Below are 17487 nucleotides of genomic sequence, written 5' to 3' on the forward strand. Positions count from 1 at the left end.
AGCAGCGAGGATACAAAACGCAGGCTGGCTGTGGTAAGGAAGAAAAAGAGCAATTTGTTAACTTAGTATATGGATTTAAGTGTTAGGAAGTCTTTTCTGAACGTGTTTGTCTGGAGTTTTGTCTTGTACGAATGAGAGCTTTTGAAATAGGATGCTACAGAAGAATGAAGAAGATTAGATGCGTAGACCGCGCAACTGATGTGAAGGTATTTAACTGAATTGGGGAGAAACGAAATTTCTGGCATAGCTAGACACAAAAAGGGTTGATAGGACACATTCTGAGACATCAAGTGGTGGAGGGTTTCAGTAATTTTCCAGAGATGATGAGCCTCCACAGGATAGACTAGCTGGAGGGCTGAGTCAAATCAGTCATCAATCTGAAAACCACAACAATGTAAACCATGATCCGAAAGATAGAACAACCTTGCAAAAGAATGTCTTCTTTACAACGGTGCTAAAAGTAATCGGGTATTAGTCCCATCTTAGCTCTGTAAAGAATCAATTAGAAACAAGAATCAATTAGAATCAATTAGAAACATTCGAAAATGAAGCTGAAGGAAGAATGCAGTCTAACTGAGTTTGAATTCAAAGCAAAAATAAAAATATATGATAATATACAAGAGAGTTTGGAAGCAGTTGTACGGCAGACGGGATATCTCATGAAGTTCAAACATTATTTCTGTGTTCAGTTATGCAGTGAGCAAATATTAAACACAGAATAGTGTTTAAATGTGAAAATTGGTGAATGAACTGTAATTTTGTTATGTTGTTTAGGAAAATTATATTTTTTGGAGAATACGATTTTACTGAAATTGGGTTTGTTAGTGGTATATACGAGAATAAACACGTCTCTACGGATGGAGAAACGATCGAATTTTGTTGCTGATACTGTATATCTCCTCACTAGAGCAATTAAAGCCAGATGTCGTGCTCCCAGACAGAATTCCTTCTCAACTAACGAAGTGCTAAGTCACAGATAAACTAATGGACTCTGGACTTTGGTCTAATTGTAGCTGGCGTAAGAGCAGGCAACCTTCCCCAAGAGCAAGGTTTTGCTACCTTTCAGTATTCACGACTCAATTTTTAATGATAATTCTCATCGCCTTCTCCCCCTTCCTCATAATCTATTACTAAGGATATGTAAATTTATTGCGGTTTCGCTACACCGATCTATTATACTGACAAAATCAGAATCAATGGCCATCTATTGCTTTCTGTCTTACAGATAGCGCGCGAAAACTGTATTCCCACAGTTCTCTCAACTGCGAAGAAGAAGTCTTCTTAGACTTCACCGCAAATTCAAAAGACAATTTAGTAGTAAAACACTCTTCGAATTCTGGCCATGGCTGTATCGATGAGTTTCCTGGGCTGAAAAGAAGAACGTTTGTTATACTGTTATCATTTTCAGCACCCTACCTTTGCGAAATCGAGTATTCTGCATTGGCTTCGTAGAAGACAAAATACAGACGTTGGCTTAACATAGAAAAAGAAGTCATTGTTACCATTTATTTCATTAAATTCTCTTTTGGAAACTGCAGCCCGGACCCTTGGGAGCCGCTAGTAATTAAAAAAGTTGTTTTTCATTTAGCACTGAACCATGAACCATGGACCTCACCGTTGGTGGGGAGGCTTGCGTGCTTCATCGATACAGATAGCCGTACCATAGGTGCAAAAAATAATATAAAATAAAATAAAAACAAAGGTTCAAATGGCTCTTAGCACTTCTGAGGTCATCAGTCCCGTAGAACCTAGAACTACTTAAACCTAGCTAACGTAAGGACATCACACACATCCACGCCCGAGGCCGGATTCGAACCTGCGACCGTAGCAGCAGCGCGGTTGCGGAGTGAAGCGCCAAGAGCCTCTCGGCCACGCCAACCGGCTGTACCGTAGGTGCAACCTCAACGGAGTGGTATCTGTTGAGAGGCCAGAGAAATGTGTAGTTCCTGAAGAGGGGCAGCAGCCTTTTCAGTAGTTGCAGGGGCAACAGTCTGGATGATTGACTGATCTGGCCTTGTAACACTAACCAAAACAGCCTTGCTGTGCTGGTACTGTGAACGGCTCAAAGCAAGGAGAAACTACAGTTGTAATTTTTCCCGAAGGCATGCAGATTTATGGTGCTACAAATAATGCTGAAGATTAGATGGGTAGATCATATAACTATTGAGGTAGTATTGAATAGAATTGGGGAGAAAAGAAATTTGGGGCGCAACTTGACCAGAGGAAGGGATCGGTTTGTAGGACATGTTCTGAGGCATTAAGGGATCACCAATTTAGTAATGGCAGGCAGCGTGGAGGGTAAAAATCGTAGAGGGAGACCAAGAGTTGAATACACTAAGCAGATTCAGAAACGTGTAGGTTGCAGTAAGTACTGGGAGCCGAAGAAGCTTGCGCAGGATAGAGTAGCATGGAGAACTGCATCAAACCAGTCTCCGTACTGAAGACAACAACAACAACAACAACATGAAAAGTTAACAATTAGGAGTATTCTGAGGTGGTGGCACAGTCCTATTGATAAGTGCATAGTAGCAGTGTAAAAGGGGATTAAAAGTTTTTATTGCCAGTGTAAAGGTAAATTAAAATTTTTTATTATGACAAAATTGCATTATACCTTGATTTTCTTGCAGTAAATTAATCAAAATTTGAATTCACACGTCTTTGTTTTAGCAAGCTAGCCTCCCCCCCCCCTCCCGCAATTAGTATTATCATGGCCCCTTTGGAGGAGGGGGGGGGGGGGAGAAGGGCGGGTAGCGCCAACACCGACTCAAAGGAAGGCCTCGGCGCTTCTTGGTGACGTCACGTCAGCTAGGCACGGCGAACGCCAGGTCTGTTGCAGGCAGAAACGCCTGGGCGTGCTTATCACTATAAATCTCTTATTTTTGGACAAAACGTTTGGTATTGTTTTGGATTCTGCAGTTTTATTTAGATGAAAGATTTTCTTGCTATTGTAAAGCTACAAATGAAGATCATAGTTCTGTATTACTGAATCCTGTCGAAACAAACGTAGATCAATATGAGAAGATGCTTTGCCCCATTTCAAGCTTCGGAAATTTTACATTTAAGTAACTATATTTACATGATCCATTTTGCTATCGATACTTACCCCAACCCCCCCTACAATTAACTTGTTTCTTTTATTTATTTATTTTCGTTTGACATCGTCATTGGAAATGTGAAATAATTTACATGTGGAAACGTCCAACTGTTGCAAGTCATTAGATTAAAGTCGTTTTCAACAAAAGGAATTCTAAACAGGAAACAAATTAGCTTCATACATCGAAAATACTGCTGAGCTTAAACTTTTTTAAACATGCACATTAGAAAAGATAAATATTCCCCTCTTGCAACTGAAAGGAGAAGCTTTACAAGATAAAAAAAAATAATTGATGAAAGAACTACCTCTCTTTGCCTCTTCTTCTGTCCCCCACCCCCTCCCCAAACGTGTACAATCGCAAGATATTTCATTAACATTCAGTGCTCCCCACCCCATAGTCAACGAGGATACCTAAAGAAGTGCACCAATATGTTCGCAGTTTCTTGTAAAAGCAACCCAGTACAAACGTAACTGCCTCAGATTTACAAATAAGATAAAGAAGCACGAATTCTGTTGCTGCTGGACCATGATGTTGTTTTTGTATGTCAATCCTTAAAACAGGTGGAAATTGAAGCTCAGGAGTACACTATTTGTTAAGAATTGCACAATTAATTGATTGCAGTAATCGCTCAGAACAATGTGTGTTGGTCAACTACCGCCTACAGTTTCCCATTTTCCTGTGTCAGAAAGGGAGAAACCACCATTATGAGTATGCCTGCAACAGACCTGGTGTTCGCCGTGCCTAGCTGACGTGACGTCACCAACAAGCGCCGAGCCCTTCCTTTGAGTCGGTGTTGGTAGCGCTCGACAAGTTGGGAATCGCTGCAGGACAATAGCCAGGCGAAAACAGTCGCGCCGGCTGCAACGAAAGCGGCGGCTGGCGAAACCTCGCACCACGTGACGCTGAGTGTGCCTGCTGGCGCGTCGCCAGGGCCGCTTCGCTTCCCAGTAGCGGGCGCCCCGCGTGACGTCAGCGATAACGTGACGCCGCGCCGCGCCGCGCCACGCCGCCGTACTTATCACGGGCCTCCCGCGACGCTGGGCCAGTACTGCGAGTTCCGTTGCGCTGCCAAGTACGCCCGCCTACGTATCACTTCGCCTGCTATTCTCCCGGCTCTAAGGACCAGCGACCAGGTGAGTGAACTCTGCACGCCGCTCGGACCCGGTCCAATCCGCCACGCAGTCGGCCACGTATTCATAGACGTTTCTCTCGCAAGTCCCCACGCCCCCTGTCTGTTTGTTGCTGCCCAGCGTACCAGCTCTCAATGTCGTCGTTACAGCAATTTAGTGTCTGACAGTTTTGAAACGCAAGTCTAGTGCGGTTGCTCATGTACGATTTCCCCTTTCAGTGTCGCCCACCAATAGTAAAGAGTCGCGCTTTATCAGTAGTTACTGAAAGCAAAATTTGTGCTATACAGCGTCATGTGTAAAGTAATTGTCGGCTGGTTTCCTAATACTGTGAAAGTAGGTCAACGAATAATGTTAATTACTACGTCCTCAAAGTAGTCAGCGAAGAACTTTCTCGAAGCTATACCTTTGACATGGTTTGTTAGCAGTTTACACTAACCATAATACCTTTGGGTGTACAGCAATTCAGATGTTCAGCGTATTGGCATCGCTATTGTGCCAAACACTCAAGCAGAGAAACAGCTGTTCTTAAGATCGACACAGACGTTACGTTTGTTTTCTTCAGGCCTACGAATAAGCTTGTTTGTAACTGTGGCCTGTGGCGACAAGGTTTCCCGTCTCTACCGTTACGGCACGAAATTTTCCATTCCGTGGGGTGGGGGGGCTTCGCTGACGTGTGTGTGCTGTCCTTACTAGCTGTAAATGTTACCTTCTTGTTTTTGCGTGATGTGGGCTTAAAAACAGCTCACCTTTCTCCCAGCAAAGTCATACGTAGTATCGGATTTCTTATTTGCTCAAACACGTTGCGCAAATACGGTGAAGCCATAAATAATAACACAGGCTATACTGACGTCTAATTTGTGCGTTGCTGGACATACCGGACGGGAGGGGGGGGGGGGGGGGGCGGTGGTGGAGGGAAGGTTAAGGTGAAATTCGTATCATAAATCATAAGATTTAAATAATCTGAGAGTTTGATTGTTAGAAAGAAATTATTAATAGTTGCGTAACAGTTGGAAAGAAATTGTAGCGTTTCTGATCAGAACCTCAATAATAGTTACTCGTGCAACAGAACGGCTTCACGATGATGGACTTGACATATAACGAGCCACTTGGAGCTTGTGTGGTATTTAAAAACGTAATGTTCTTAATAGCTCTGTGAATCTACTCAAAGAGAGAGTCTTCTTTCTCTCTTGAGATGTGAAGGCAACATCTAACAGTCTGTAGCACCGTAACGGTATTAACTATATCGACACGGAAGAAGCTAGAGCATGAGTGAATCACACGGAAATTTGCTTGAAAATGATACAGATTTAAAGTACATTTTTTAATTTCTAGCTTAACAATATTTTTATGCCGATATTATATTGTAAATTTTGATTGGGAGGGGGGTGCGGTGAAGTAGACAGCAACTGAAACTTAAAATTGAACTATTCTTACTCAATGTGGAATGACATCTGAGCCGGCGAATACGTCATCCAACCTCTTTACATTCCCACAATCCTTAAGGAACTTGTTGAAACTTTAGGTTTTGTCAGCTGATGGAACTCTTCAATGTTAAAAGAACATTTTTTTTACCCAAAACTCCCAGAGAATTAAGGAAGTCAGTACAGTAACTTCTAGAAAATCAGATTACGTGGCTACAATTTATAAAGCCGAACTCCAAAAAGGTCTGTCTAGGTATCATTTAAAAATTGCAAAATTGGCAATCGAACGTATTGTCTCGAATTAAAGTAGTGGAAAAACTGCTTATCATCCCTTTTTTGTCGGTATAAGTTGGCTACACAACTATATCCGTGTGCTTCTAAATAGCACAAGTAGATTCCCACACTCCCCCACCTTCCTGATGACTTCTGTGGCCGTCTGCGTCGTGGTGAAATATCAAGGAATCGGGGAAAGGTCTCTACAGGAAAAAACGAGACGATGACGTGCTCGTCCAACCGCCTGATACCGGTTTCCACTGAAGCTTAATCTCAGTGATTGTGAGGACACTTGCGCAAGGATGTTGGCGGGTGTCGTGTAGCAACAAGTGTCTGTGGGCGGTGTTGGTATCGAACGGCGCCCGCCACCGCACTGCGTCGCTCTCCTGAACCTTCCACAATGTCTTCAGTCAGCCTGGAGACGACTCTGCTGGTCCCTGTCAGACTTCCCTAATTCTTTCAATTACAGTGCGTAAGAAACTTTCACACTGAACAGCAGTAAGTGTAGGTCGTTGTACGATGAAGCGATATCGAATTATTAGTAGCCAACATTTTCCTTAGATAAAGTGGCCGTCATAGCTCCTCAAGCAATGTTCATTTATAGTAACATAACTGCACAAAACATCACTCTGTTGAAAGTGCGCCCTGCTGTTTTGGAGGCCTGTAAATGATGTCAAACTATTTGTGGTTATACAGCTCATATGTCAAGTGTTCTGTATTAGCCAGACAGTTGTATAGTGTATGCGCATTACGGAAGGTCGATGTGGAGACGAGACCTAATGCTATTACGTTCCGAAGAGTCCATGACTGTATCATCGATAAAGCTGCCCTAAACATGGATGTATCAACGCGAAGCATCCACCATGCTTACAACGCTATAACCACTCGCAGCCATATAGTACGTACGAAAAATAGTCATAGAATGATTCTGACAGGGACCGTTGATCAAATCCGCACCTTGTCAGTGATTGTTTCAAACCAGAAGAGTAACGCTCTTCTCAGGAAATGCAGTTGTCTCTCAGCTGGTTTCCGAGCGGACATTGCGAAGGTTACTGCATGAAATTGCCGTTAGGGGCAGGGCATTTTGCAAAAGGCCGCTGCTCACGGCCGCAAATCAAAGAGCATGTCTTCAAAGAGCCTAACACAGAAACTAGACAATGGAGGTTTGTAATGTGGTCTGAGGAGTCGCGATTTTGCTTCCTTCCAAATGATAAGAAGCTTCGACAACGCCTACCGCTCCATAAGACATTTTCTTCAGTGGTGGATGTAGTGCAGGTCAGGGCCAAACATTGTTTCTGTTTCGTGGATGATTTTCGTACTACTCAGGTTACCACGAAAATTAAGTAGGGCGATTATTTGACCGCTGTCGGCGCCCTTCATAATTTGTATGCGGTGGACATTCCGGTCATAACTGACAGCAGCGTTCACGTTCCAGGTTTTATGAACAATCGGTCACCACAACTGGACTGCTAGATCATCAGATCTTACACCCATACATAATACCTGGAACAATGAGAACAGCCGGTGAGGCGTAACTGTCAGCATCCCAGCCGATTTGTAGTTGTGCGGCACCTAATCGTTAATGAGTGACTTCTCCTGAAGTTGGCATACGTGAAGGAACTCATGGATTCTTTTCATATACAAATTGACGTAATTATCAGGGCAATGGGTGACGTTTCATGGTATTAGTGATGGTGAGGAGGACAGGGGGAGGAATGTGAGGCGATCTTCTGATCCGGTGCGCTTACACACTTTCCGTTGCTGTAAACTAACCAAGCTATAATTTTTTTCTATTTTGTCAAACAGCGTAATTTGCATGCGCTTGCCGTTATCACTCCGGTTCATGGAGTTCAGCGAGGTCAAGATACTGGGGACTCAGAAGGGAGGCTCCGGGCATAGTTTTCAGTTACCTTTAGTTACCCTAAATCACTCAAGGCAAGGGATGGTTAGATTCACAGGGAACATACCTTCGCCAATTCGCTTGTACTCCATCCATTATGACTCTCATAAAACATCTCAATATTCTAATGAAATAATATTGAATATTAGCGACGCCAGTATGAGACGGTACAACTAAACTGTCGAAGTTTCGAACGACTCTGCAGCGGTCCTCCACTCTATGAAGAGACCGCTGCAATGTCTGAGGGAACATACAGTTCTGTTACATTGTTTGATAATGATCTGATGCCCAAAATGATTTAGTTCGCATTGACACAGGTCTTGGAAATCAAACAATTTGTTTCTGACAATATTTATTTCATTTTACGTTCTTTTCGGGCAACATCTCCCTCAGCCTGTCTCTTTAAAAAAAGTGTAGCCGTTAGTCAGAAAGTACTCCCTTGATCATTCTATGCACACCACTCATTTGACGAGCTATGGCATGCTTTAAAGTTGTGCCTGTCTAGTAGCTCATTTCGTTTACGTGGTGCGTTGGAAAAAAGTGTAATGACGCACTTAATTTCTCCGCTCTGCATCCATAGCGATTTCCTCAAACGTCGATCCCACCGGTGATCTTCCAGACTGACACTAATATACCATTTTCAAATCAAAATTAAACGTAGAACCATAAATCACAACTTTTTCAGTTAAATAACAAAGACGACTCGCTAAATCTAGTAAAATGCAACAACGCATTCCAAGACGGCACAAGTTTGTATGATACGTTGTCCGATACGTGTGCAGCAAGTTAAAGACCTTCCAGTGGGTTTTTAAGTACAACAGTTTTACGGGGGAGGGAAGAAAACAAAAATGGGTTGACTATCATGAGCATTCCAAACAAGATGAAATTTTTTCAAATATAGACAGGGGCAGTATGTGGTGGTCCAAGCATCAAGTAGGTGCAAGTAACTGAACACGTGCCTTCGTAGTAGATGCAATGAAGAATTTTCAGTATTAAAAGATATTCAGACATTAAAAAGTGTCGCAGACCTAGAAACTTCCGACGTACACTGTATGGTAAAAAGTATCCGGACATTCCTATGTAAATTGGAAATGACGTTTAGATGTCAGGAGAGGCTTACCGCCAGTATAAAGAAGCAATAACAGTACAATTAGTCGATCAGGAGAGTTCCTTGACACTGAACAAGGACTACCCCATCTTCCGGGTCGTTGCACTAAATGCCTTTCCACTTTTTTTGTGTGTTGGCGGACGACGGGACGATGACGGTAGCATGGTTACGTCTGTCTTCGATTTTCGTCACGAAAGTGGCTTGTATTCTCAGTATGTCCTTGAATTTTCCTTCTGAATAGGAATACTTCAGGTAGCGTAGGCCTCCGCGCCGCCCAGGTTCTCCCCGCCTTTCACTACATTTTGTCTGGTCTGTTGCGCTGTTTTGTTTCCCCTTCGCTTGTCTTATTTCCCCGGTATACCCGTTGTATCGTGATTACGATATACGGTGTGGGTGTCGGGACGGGTCTCTGGCGATTTGGTGCCCCACAACCAGTACCGGTTCCGGGACACCCCTGCTCTCCCTATTTCCACTCAACCCCTCCTGTTATTTCCTCTTCCTACTGCCCTAACGTCCATTTTAACCTCTGTCTGCGCTTAACCCCTTCCCCTTGACTGGACTGTGCTTGCTGCCCTCCCTTGATTTCTGCTACCATGGGTCATGGGAGTGATGACCTTGCTGTTCGTTCCACTCCCCCAAACAAACATGGACCAATCATTCGACGTCACCTGTATAATAAATCGATCAGAGATGTTTCAACCCTTCTAAAGCTACCAAAATTGGAGGTTGGTGGTGTGCTTGCGTAAAAACGAAGGAACAACTACAGCTAAAAACCGCATGAAATCAGCGGAAAGAACCGTTCGAGGGTTCCAAAGTACTGTCATCAGTCCAATTAACACTTACTGTGCGCAGGGATTTAGAATTGGGTATAATGACCAGCTATATACTTCTGTAGTTAGTGGTAAGCTACGCTACAGGTAGTGTAAAGAGCGACGCCACCGGACAATGGATGACTGAGAATGCTTGATTTAGAGTGATCAATATTGCCAATACGCTGCGTTAATCCGATAGCAGTATTTAGCATTGCCAGTGTGTGAAGAAGGTTGTAGCTGTAGTCTTCAGTCCTGAGACAGGTTTGATGCAGATCTCCATGCTACTCTATCCTGTGCAAGCTTCATCTCCCAGTACCTACTGCAGCCTACATCCTTCTGAATCTTAGTGTATTCATATCTTGGTCTCCCTCTAAGATTTTTACCCTCCACGCTGCCCTCCAGTACTAAATTGGTGATCCCTTTATGCCTCAGATCATGTCCTACCAACCGATCCCTTCTTCGAGTCAAGTTGTGCCACAAACTCCTCTTCTCCCCAATTCTTTTCAATACCTCTTCATTAGTTAAACTTCTGTCAAACGCAACGCCAACAATGAAGTACGGAGGAGATGGTATGAAGTTGTGGGGCTGTTCCTCGTAATTCTGTGTTCAGTTACTTTCGATGATATAGTGCATGCCTGCTAGGAGACAATCTGAAGGGTTCTGTAGAAACTACCTATCTTCAGTTGCTGCTGTACGACCATCAGGTATTAATCTTACAGATTCGTGGGATGAACTCAACAGGCACCTGAAGATGATGTTCAACGCAGCCATAAGACACTATTAAAAGAACTGCTTCAGCAAATTTTAGGAATGAATCTGACACACACTTGCCCAATCAATGGAAAATATTGAGCTCAAGTAAAATGCAGAAGGTGCATGCACAAAGAATATTAACTAAGGCTTTTTAGAAATTTTGTTTAGTTTGAATCCTTATGTCCTGGAGTACACGCTTAGATAAAGATTATCTAGTTAACATTTATTCTTCCTTTAAGAACGTTGTTCGTATGTGGGGTGAACGAGAACTCTGCTGACGAACCGACCAAACGCTCACAGGTGGCAATATGGACCACAACAAGATAAAAGTAAATTAAACATGGGCTCTAAAATGGATACATAAAGAACTATGTGCAGTTGGTCATTTTCAACTAAAGAAACACATTTATTCTACTGGGAAAGTGCCCACATCTCATGTTCATTTTTCTTATTTTAGTTCTTTATGAAATCTCTGGGAGTTTGTCGGTAGAGTTACGGTTCATCCTGTATGTTTCCAGTTCTTATGGTTAAATTTTAAGTTAGTAATGTGCTTAGATTTGAGAAATACAGCGCAAGCATTTCTGCCGATGCATGTGTTACCATTCTTTGTGGACATCGGACGAGGTGATAGGTGAAACAGCCAGATAATTATTACAACTGAAATATGTAATAAATAGTCTGCCAGAGGACGTGCAGTCTCATCCCTTAAGCAGTACTTTACATTGCCTTTTTTATTGTAAAATCCGGTCATAAGATGTTAATTACAAAATTCCTGCTGTTTTCCCAACAGAATATGGAGCCAAACAAGAGCCAGCCACCCCCATATGGGTTCCAGGCGCCGCCGACGCAGCCACCACCGTACACACAGACACCTCAAGCGCAGCCTTACGGCCCGCCCCCACCACAACCTGGATACGTCCAACAACACATCACAGGTATTTATCACCACATACCCATTTTTCATCGTCTGAGACTGGTTAGCGATGTATATTCCATGTGTACCCCTGTGCTGTTCACGACAACGAAGCTGCTGGTAATTTTCCTCCGTCCTTAGAGCAACTAATCGCTTAGAAGCCCGTGAAGCAGTAATTTTTCTGGTTACGTAAAGTAAGACAGCGCGCTGCGCATGCTGAAGTGTCCTTGACAGGCAGAGTTCCTCGAGATGTGGACGAGGGACGCATGAATACTCGAGGGACTGAAGTAATGTATTTTTCGTAATGTCGCAAGAGACTGATATCAACGGCCATTCTCACATGCTCTGGGCTGTCGATGCCTCTCAACACAATGGGCGAACAGTGCATAATTAAGCATAGTTCTGAATAGCACGGAAGCAGAAAGCGTATACGTAACTTTTCTTATGGTCACAAAAGATCAGTGCCTTCGAACAGTAAGCAGAAATACGTGCTTGCAAAGGAAACTAAAGAGTAGATACAAACAATCGGCACTTTTGAGTCCAATTTCTGTTCAAGTTTTGGAGGTGGAAGCGCCTAACATATTAGTTTCAATGAAATTTCTCCGTGCAAAATAAAAATGGTAATAGTAATAATGCGCTGCGTCAATATTTCACGCCTTCGTCCCTGCTTGGGACAAATTCCTAATTTGTTACACAAAGAGTTAAGATAGTTACACTGTGTTCACACTGTGTAATTACGTATTTCTCCCTTTTGAGGAAAACGTTATGAAGCTAATTGTCACACATGTAAAACGTGAAATTTCTGTGAGTTACCGCTTTTTTCGCTGTAGTAAAAAGTTGGTAATATGAAAAATTAAAACTTCGGTCGTGTCTCAGACTGCAACCTAGAATGCAGATCCGCCTAAAAATTGCTAGGTAAGGCCGTTCAAACGTTTGTGGAAAGCGTCATGCCACCTTTAATAGAACCATCCGTAGTAAAGCACTGAGTGGTCAAGCCAACATTCAAGATGGAGACAGCATTACCTCTCCCTGGCCTCTTTCATATGGTCTATGTTCATGCTACAACAGATTTCAATTACCCATGCTAATGCACATAAAAGTGCAATAAAGATTCCTACATTCTGTTCTGCCTGAAAAACATGTCTCCTGCTTCGTACTATACCAGGAAGTATTTTTAACCTCTTATCTCCATTTTTGAGACTAGATTCATAATTTGCTGTACACACGGTGACAGTTCTTGCCAATGTCAATAAACTTCATCTGCTCATGTACTCGCGTTTGTCTCCCCGTAAGAAACATGAATACGGTGATCTAGAATGGACATAATTTTCGGAAACTGGTTACGATACAAATCAAGAACATTCATTGACGAAACATAGCCAACTGGCTCCTTTTTAAGTACAACACAATTAGTACAGTGTGAGCTCTTGGCCCTTAATTTCAAGCATTCTGACCGTGTTGCTATTGGCTGGCATCCGATTATGGACAGAGAGAAGCTTACTTCTGCCACGACAACATAAAAAACGAAACTGCAGCCACATTGCACTTGGCATAACTAATTCTTTACTAGCTAACGAATCATTAAATAGGCTAATGTCACTCTCAATGAAAGATAACATCTGATACTGATTTATTAGTCTTTAAACGTTGAAATAACACTTTTCACTTCGATTGTACTAATTTTAGTTACTGACAACACAATGTCCAGTCCGCCGGAAAGAGGCGGGAGAATGCAGAAAGTTCTAGAACGTACAGATAACCAGCTGACGTCTGCTGCTCGGTATTTATCTGGCAAGGATATCGATTGCGGTATTCTTAAAACAGTATCATAAATCGACAAAATATATAAGAAAATTAAACTCTTTTTGGACGTTTCCTTGGGCCTGAATGATGTCGCAGAGAAAAATTTAAGTCCCACAGCACGAGAGATATTTAGCTCAGAGCGGAGCTACGCAATTGAACTGCGGCTCAGACATCCACAAGGATGCCTCAGACAGAGATAATCCCAGACTGCCGCTGAGAGCTAAAACAGCAAGAATCGCTTCTCTGCTTTTGGCAACGACAATATGTAGTGTTCTTTTAATCAGGGTTCTTTATTTTTGATACTGTAGAGTCAAATCACTAAGTTTAAATTTTAAATACAACGGATTCTTTCACACATAAATAGCTACTTTTAATCGATCTTAAGACATCAATGGGTCCTCAATACAAAAGTCATCATAGAATAATAATACGAAGTATCAATGCCAGCACTAAAAACTTAACCGGTCGGGTTGGCCGAGCGGTTCTAGGTGCTAGTGTGGAAGCGCGCGACCGCTACGGTCACAGGTTCGAATCCTGCCTCGAGCATGGATGTGTGTGATGTCTTTAGGTTAGTTAGGTTTAAGTAGTTCTAAGTTTTAGGGGACTGATGACCTCAGAAGTTAAGTCCATTAGTGCTCAGAGCCATTTGAGCTAAAAGCTTACATTTAATTTATGATGATTAACTCTCAAGGCCATCAATATTCTCAGTATCTCCGCAGCAAGCAATAACCACGGTAAGCCATCAGTTCAGTGACTAAATTCATCCATTACAAAGCTAAATTTATCACTGTTAAAATGCGGAAAGTTCAAAGTATCACCTATAAAACACAAGGACCATAAAGAACAGCCCTTTACTGAAGTTCGAATTACTGATACTACTATTATTTTCTAATCACTTAGCTTCAATACGTGCTGGTATATTTATTCTTGCAAAAGACATTATTATTATTATTATTATTATTATTATTATTATTATTATTATTATTATGATGATGATGATGATGATGATGATGATGATGATGATGATGATGATGATGATGATGATGATGATGATGATGATGATGATGATGATGATGATGATGATGATGATGATGATGATGATGATGATGATGATGATGATGATGATGATGATGATGATGATGATGATGATGATGATGATGATGATGATGATGATGATGATGATGATGATATGAAACGGTGATTCGTGCAACCACACACTGCCTGACGCAAAGTAGGTACAAAAACAACCGTATACATATGGCTACCCCGCTAAATACAGACTACCAAAACGCTATTACCTAGTTCTCCACTCTCTAAGGTTTAAACTGATGCCTTGTCTTTACCGTTGCAGTGGTGGCGCCTCTAATGCTGGGCACAGACCCTTGTACAACTGAGTGTCCCGCGTGTCGAGCCACCATAGTGACCAGGACGTCGTCGAAGCCATCCACAAACACGCACTTGCTGGCGCTGCTGCTGTGCATATTCGGGTGAGTAATTGTGGTTATCTTGGGACAGCTTAAATCTGTGGCACACACCTATATTACTAACACGCCCGTGATGTTGACCTCACCAGTAAGGTTAAACACGTACACTGGTGAATACCAATGTCACGAATCACATTGTTTGCAGACTCTGCACCTTTATTGATGGGTCGTGCCAACGTGCGCAGTGTAACATACTAAGACGAGATATGAAATTGTGATTAGTCTTCTTACTAAGGGATTATTCTTACATTTAAACGTTTCGAAGCTGTTACAAGCTGCCAAGTTACGAAATCATTTATCCTAACACACATTGTAGTACTGATGGAGTCCTTAGGATTTTCCTTACACAGGATGTAGTAATTAATGATGATCAACTTTTCGCTGTATACTGAATTCATTTCAGGAACTCTAATTTCCGTCTGTCCATTCAAATTCCTGCTTTACCTCGCTTGCTGAAATAACTTAAAGATAACACCAGGACAAGCTTCACGATCCATAACGTGTTTCTTCCTCCATACTCTTCAGCGTAGCTTGTTTTTCTCCTCTAATTTCCTTCATGTTCAAAACAATTAGTCCTGTAATTAAACCTCTCGAACAAACGCTCACAAAATGACGTGAGATGCACACTGTGTCCATGCAACTTGTTCGTAAATATGCAGGGTCATATCCTAGTCAACGTATACCCATCGTAACGACATTCACGCCAATATCCGAGTAGAAATCTCGTGTGAAAAAAGATCGCAGATCAGTACACATCGTTATTTTCACATACTTCTTCCAGCTTTCTATTTCACCAAACTATAATAACCTAAACGTTAATGCGAAATGAAACTAAAAGCATCTCTTATTTTCTAGTTAGTCAATTTTCCATACGATCATCCTAAATACGGCACTCCACAGTAAGCAGATTCCTTTTTGAAAGAGTAAAGTTAAGTTTGACCAATACGAACGTAAATAGATTACTGGGAATGTACTTAGCAGACTGATAAATCAGAATAATCCGAAGGAATTATATTTTGCCCAAAGAGGATAATGCTTACAAAAGCAGCTACCTATCAAATCTTCGGCCAGGGACCCTCACAAAGTTTGTATAGTGGAGGAGATTGAGAGAGCTGTACGTTTGGACACTGGGTTGTTCATTTAGCGCGGCAGGGTCACAGGATGCTCAGAAAATTTTCATTAATAAGTGTTGTGCATTGCCAAGGGAATTTTTTTGTTATGAATATCCTTCCACTGCCAAGAAACAGAAATATTGCTCACTCTGTCTTCGATTTAGCATAGTGATCATGACTATTGAATCAGAAGTTCAGTGGCATATGTAGGGGTAGCGACAATTTCTTCCTGCATAGCACCCACAATGTAACAGGAAAAGAAACGATTTTCAGTCAAATAATTATGAAAAATCCGCCTCGATTGCACAAACTACCTAGTTCAGTGGAGAGCGTATGACCACCGTACGTTAGCTGGGGGCGAGGCAGTACACACAGGGTTGAGATAAGTAATAATATTGACTTGGTACGTATGTACCGTGTATTTGTAAAAAAAAATTTATGGGGTCTTGCCGCTATAGGTGTTGATTTTAGCCTTCGGCTATGCCTATTTAGGCAAGCTGTTTTATATTTGTTCTGAAGGCTTTGTTATCCACGCTGAAACCTAGGTAAACACCAGGTAGTTTGTGCAATCGAGGCGGATTTTTCATAGTTATTTCGATACTTAAAAATGCTGACGCGTTGCAGTGCTGAAAGTTCTTAGATTTTCAGTCATTTCAGTACCCAAAAATTGGTATTTGTCACGTACAACTCAGCCACTGAGAAACTGATTCTGGTCGAAGTAGCCTACAATTCCTACTTCCTCATACGCTATTCATTTTATTTCTTAGACTACCTGTAGATAGAGAGATATTGAACATTTGCGTGACTTTCGCATGAAACACAATATGCCGACAAAACCACTCGCTATTCAAACAATACTTCAATATTCACAAAGAGATGCAGGGCAGGGTTCCATTGGATCGAACACTAGATGATTCCACAAATTCACTGTGCGTCTACTTGCCTTCCGTACAAATATCACTGACCTCAAGCTCCTATCCGTTGAAGCGTTTACAACAGGGAAATGGAACCTGCGCTGTGTTCTATTGTGTAAATGCCTGTACGACAGCAGTTGACCTCACTTGGGTGTTGCAGGCTGTGGCCGTGTGTGTGCGTGCCCTACTGTGCCGAGTGTGCGTACGCAGTCGACCACTTCTGCCCCAACTGCAACGCCTACATCGGCCAATCGATGGCGTAACGGCGGGCTGCACCGAGCCTGCGGTCTCGTTCATGCCTGTCACGTCGAGGGTGGGGACCCATTTCCGCTCCGAGAGGGCTGCGTGCTGAATCATCTCCGGCCACGCTGCGATACACTCACAGGGCTCGTGGCTGCGAGCCACCGGTACTATTCACGTACCGTCTACGTGTGCTGATTCCTAAGTCGTACTGTATATTTATAAGTTAAAATGTTCTATGTATTTATTCATTTTGTAAATATTACTATTATTTGAAATAAATACTGTATTATTGCTAAAATGGCCACGATGTTCTTCAGACAGTGTTGAATGGCTTAGTTATTTCGAAGCACGCGATCATAATTGCTGTACCTCAGTATGATGTGTGGAATGAATATTTTAAGGTTATAATAATCGCTCAGGGAAAATGACATCACAGAATCTTTCACCGGAATGTGTTACGCATTTTTTTAGAATTATTCCCCTTCGTTCTAATATTCAGTCCGGAAACTGGTTTGATGCAGCTCTC

The 17487-nt window shown here is 42.2% G+C and overlaps 1 protein-coding gene across 1 annotated transcript; it reads left to right on the forward strand.

Annotated features, from left to right (window-relative positions):
* The first annotated feature begins 545 nt into the window (after positions 1-545).
* On the forward strand, positions 546-17259 carry LOC124613715 (cell death-inducing p53-target protein 1-like). Its single transcript, XM_047142435.1, has 5 exons — positions 546-696; positions 4026-4228; positions 11283-11427; positions 14560-14695; positions 16879-17259. Exons 1-5 carry the CDS (start codon positions 546-548, stop codon positions 16979-16981), a joined length of 738 nt encoding a protein of 245 aa, XP_046998391.1. The 3' UTR covers positions 16982-17259.
* Positions 17260-17487: the final 228 nt, after the last annotated feature.

The sequence above is a fragment of the Schistocerca americana genome, chromosome 4 (genome assembly GCF_021461395.2).
Source record: "Schistocerca americana isolate TAMUIC-IGC-003095 chromosome 4, iqSchAmer2.1, whole genome shotgun sequence".
Classification (NCBI taxonomy): Eukaryota; Metazoa; Arthropoda; class Insecta; order Orthoptera; family Acrididae; genus Schistocerca; species Schistocerca americana.

Bases quoted from the DNA above. Each gene is read 5' to 3' on its own strand.
- LOC124613715 (XM_047142435.1), top strand. From the start codon at position 546: ATGAAGCTGAAGGAAGAATGCAGTCTAACTGAGTTTGAATTCAAAGCA. The intron at 4,229-11,282 runs GTGAGTGAACTC...TTTTCCCAACAG, and splicing joins CTCTAAGGACCAGCGACCAG to AATATGGAGCCAAACAAGAG. The intron at 11,428-14,559 runs GTATTTATCACC...TTACCGTTGCAG, and splicing joins CGTCCAACAACACATCACAG to TGGTGGCGCCTCTAATGCTG.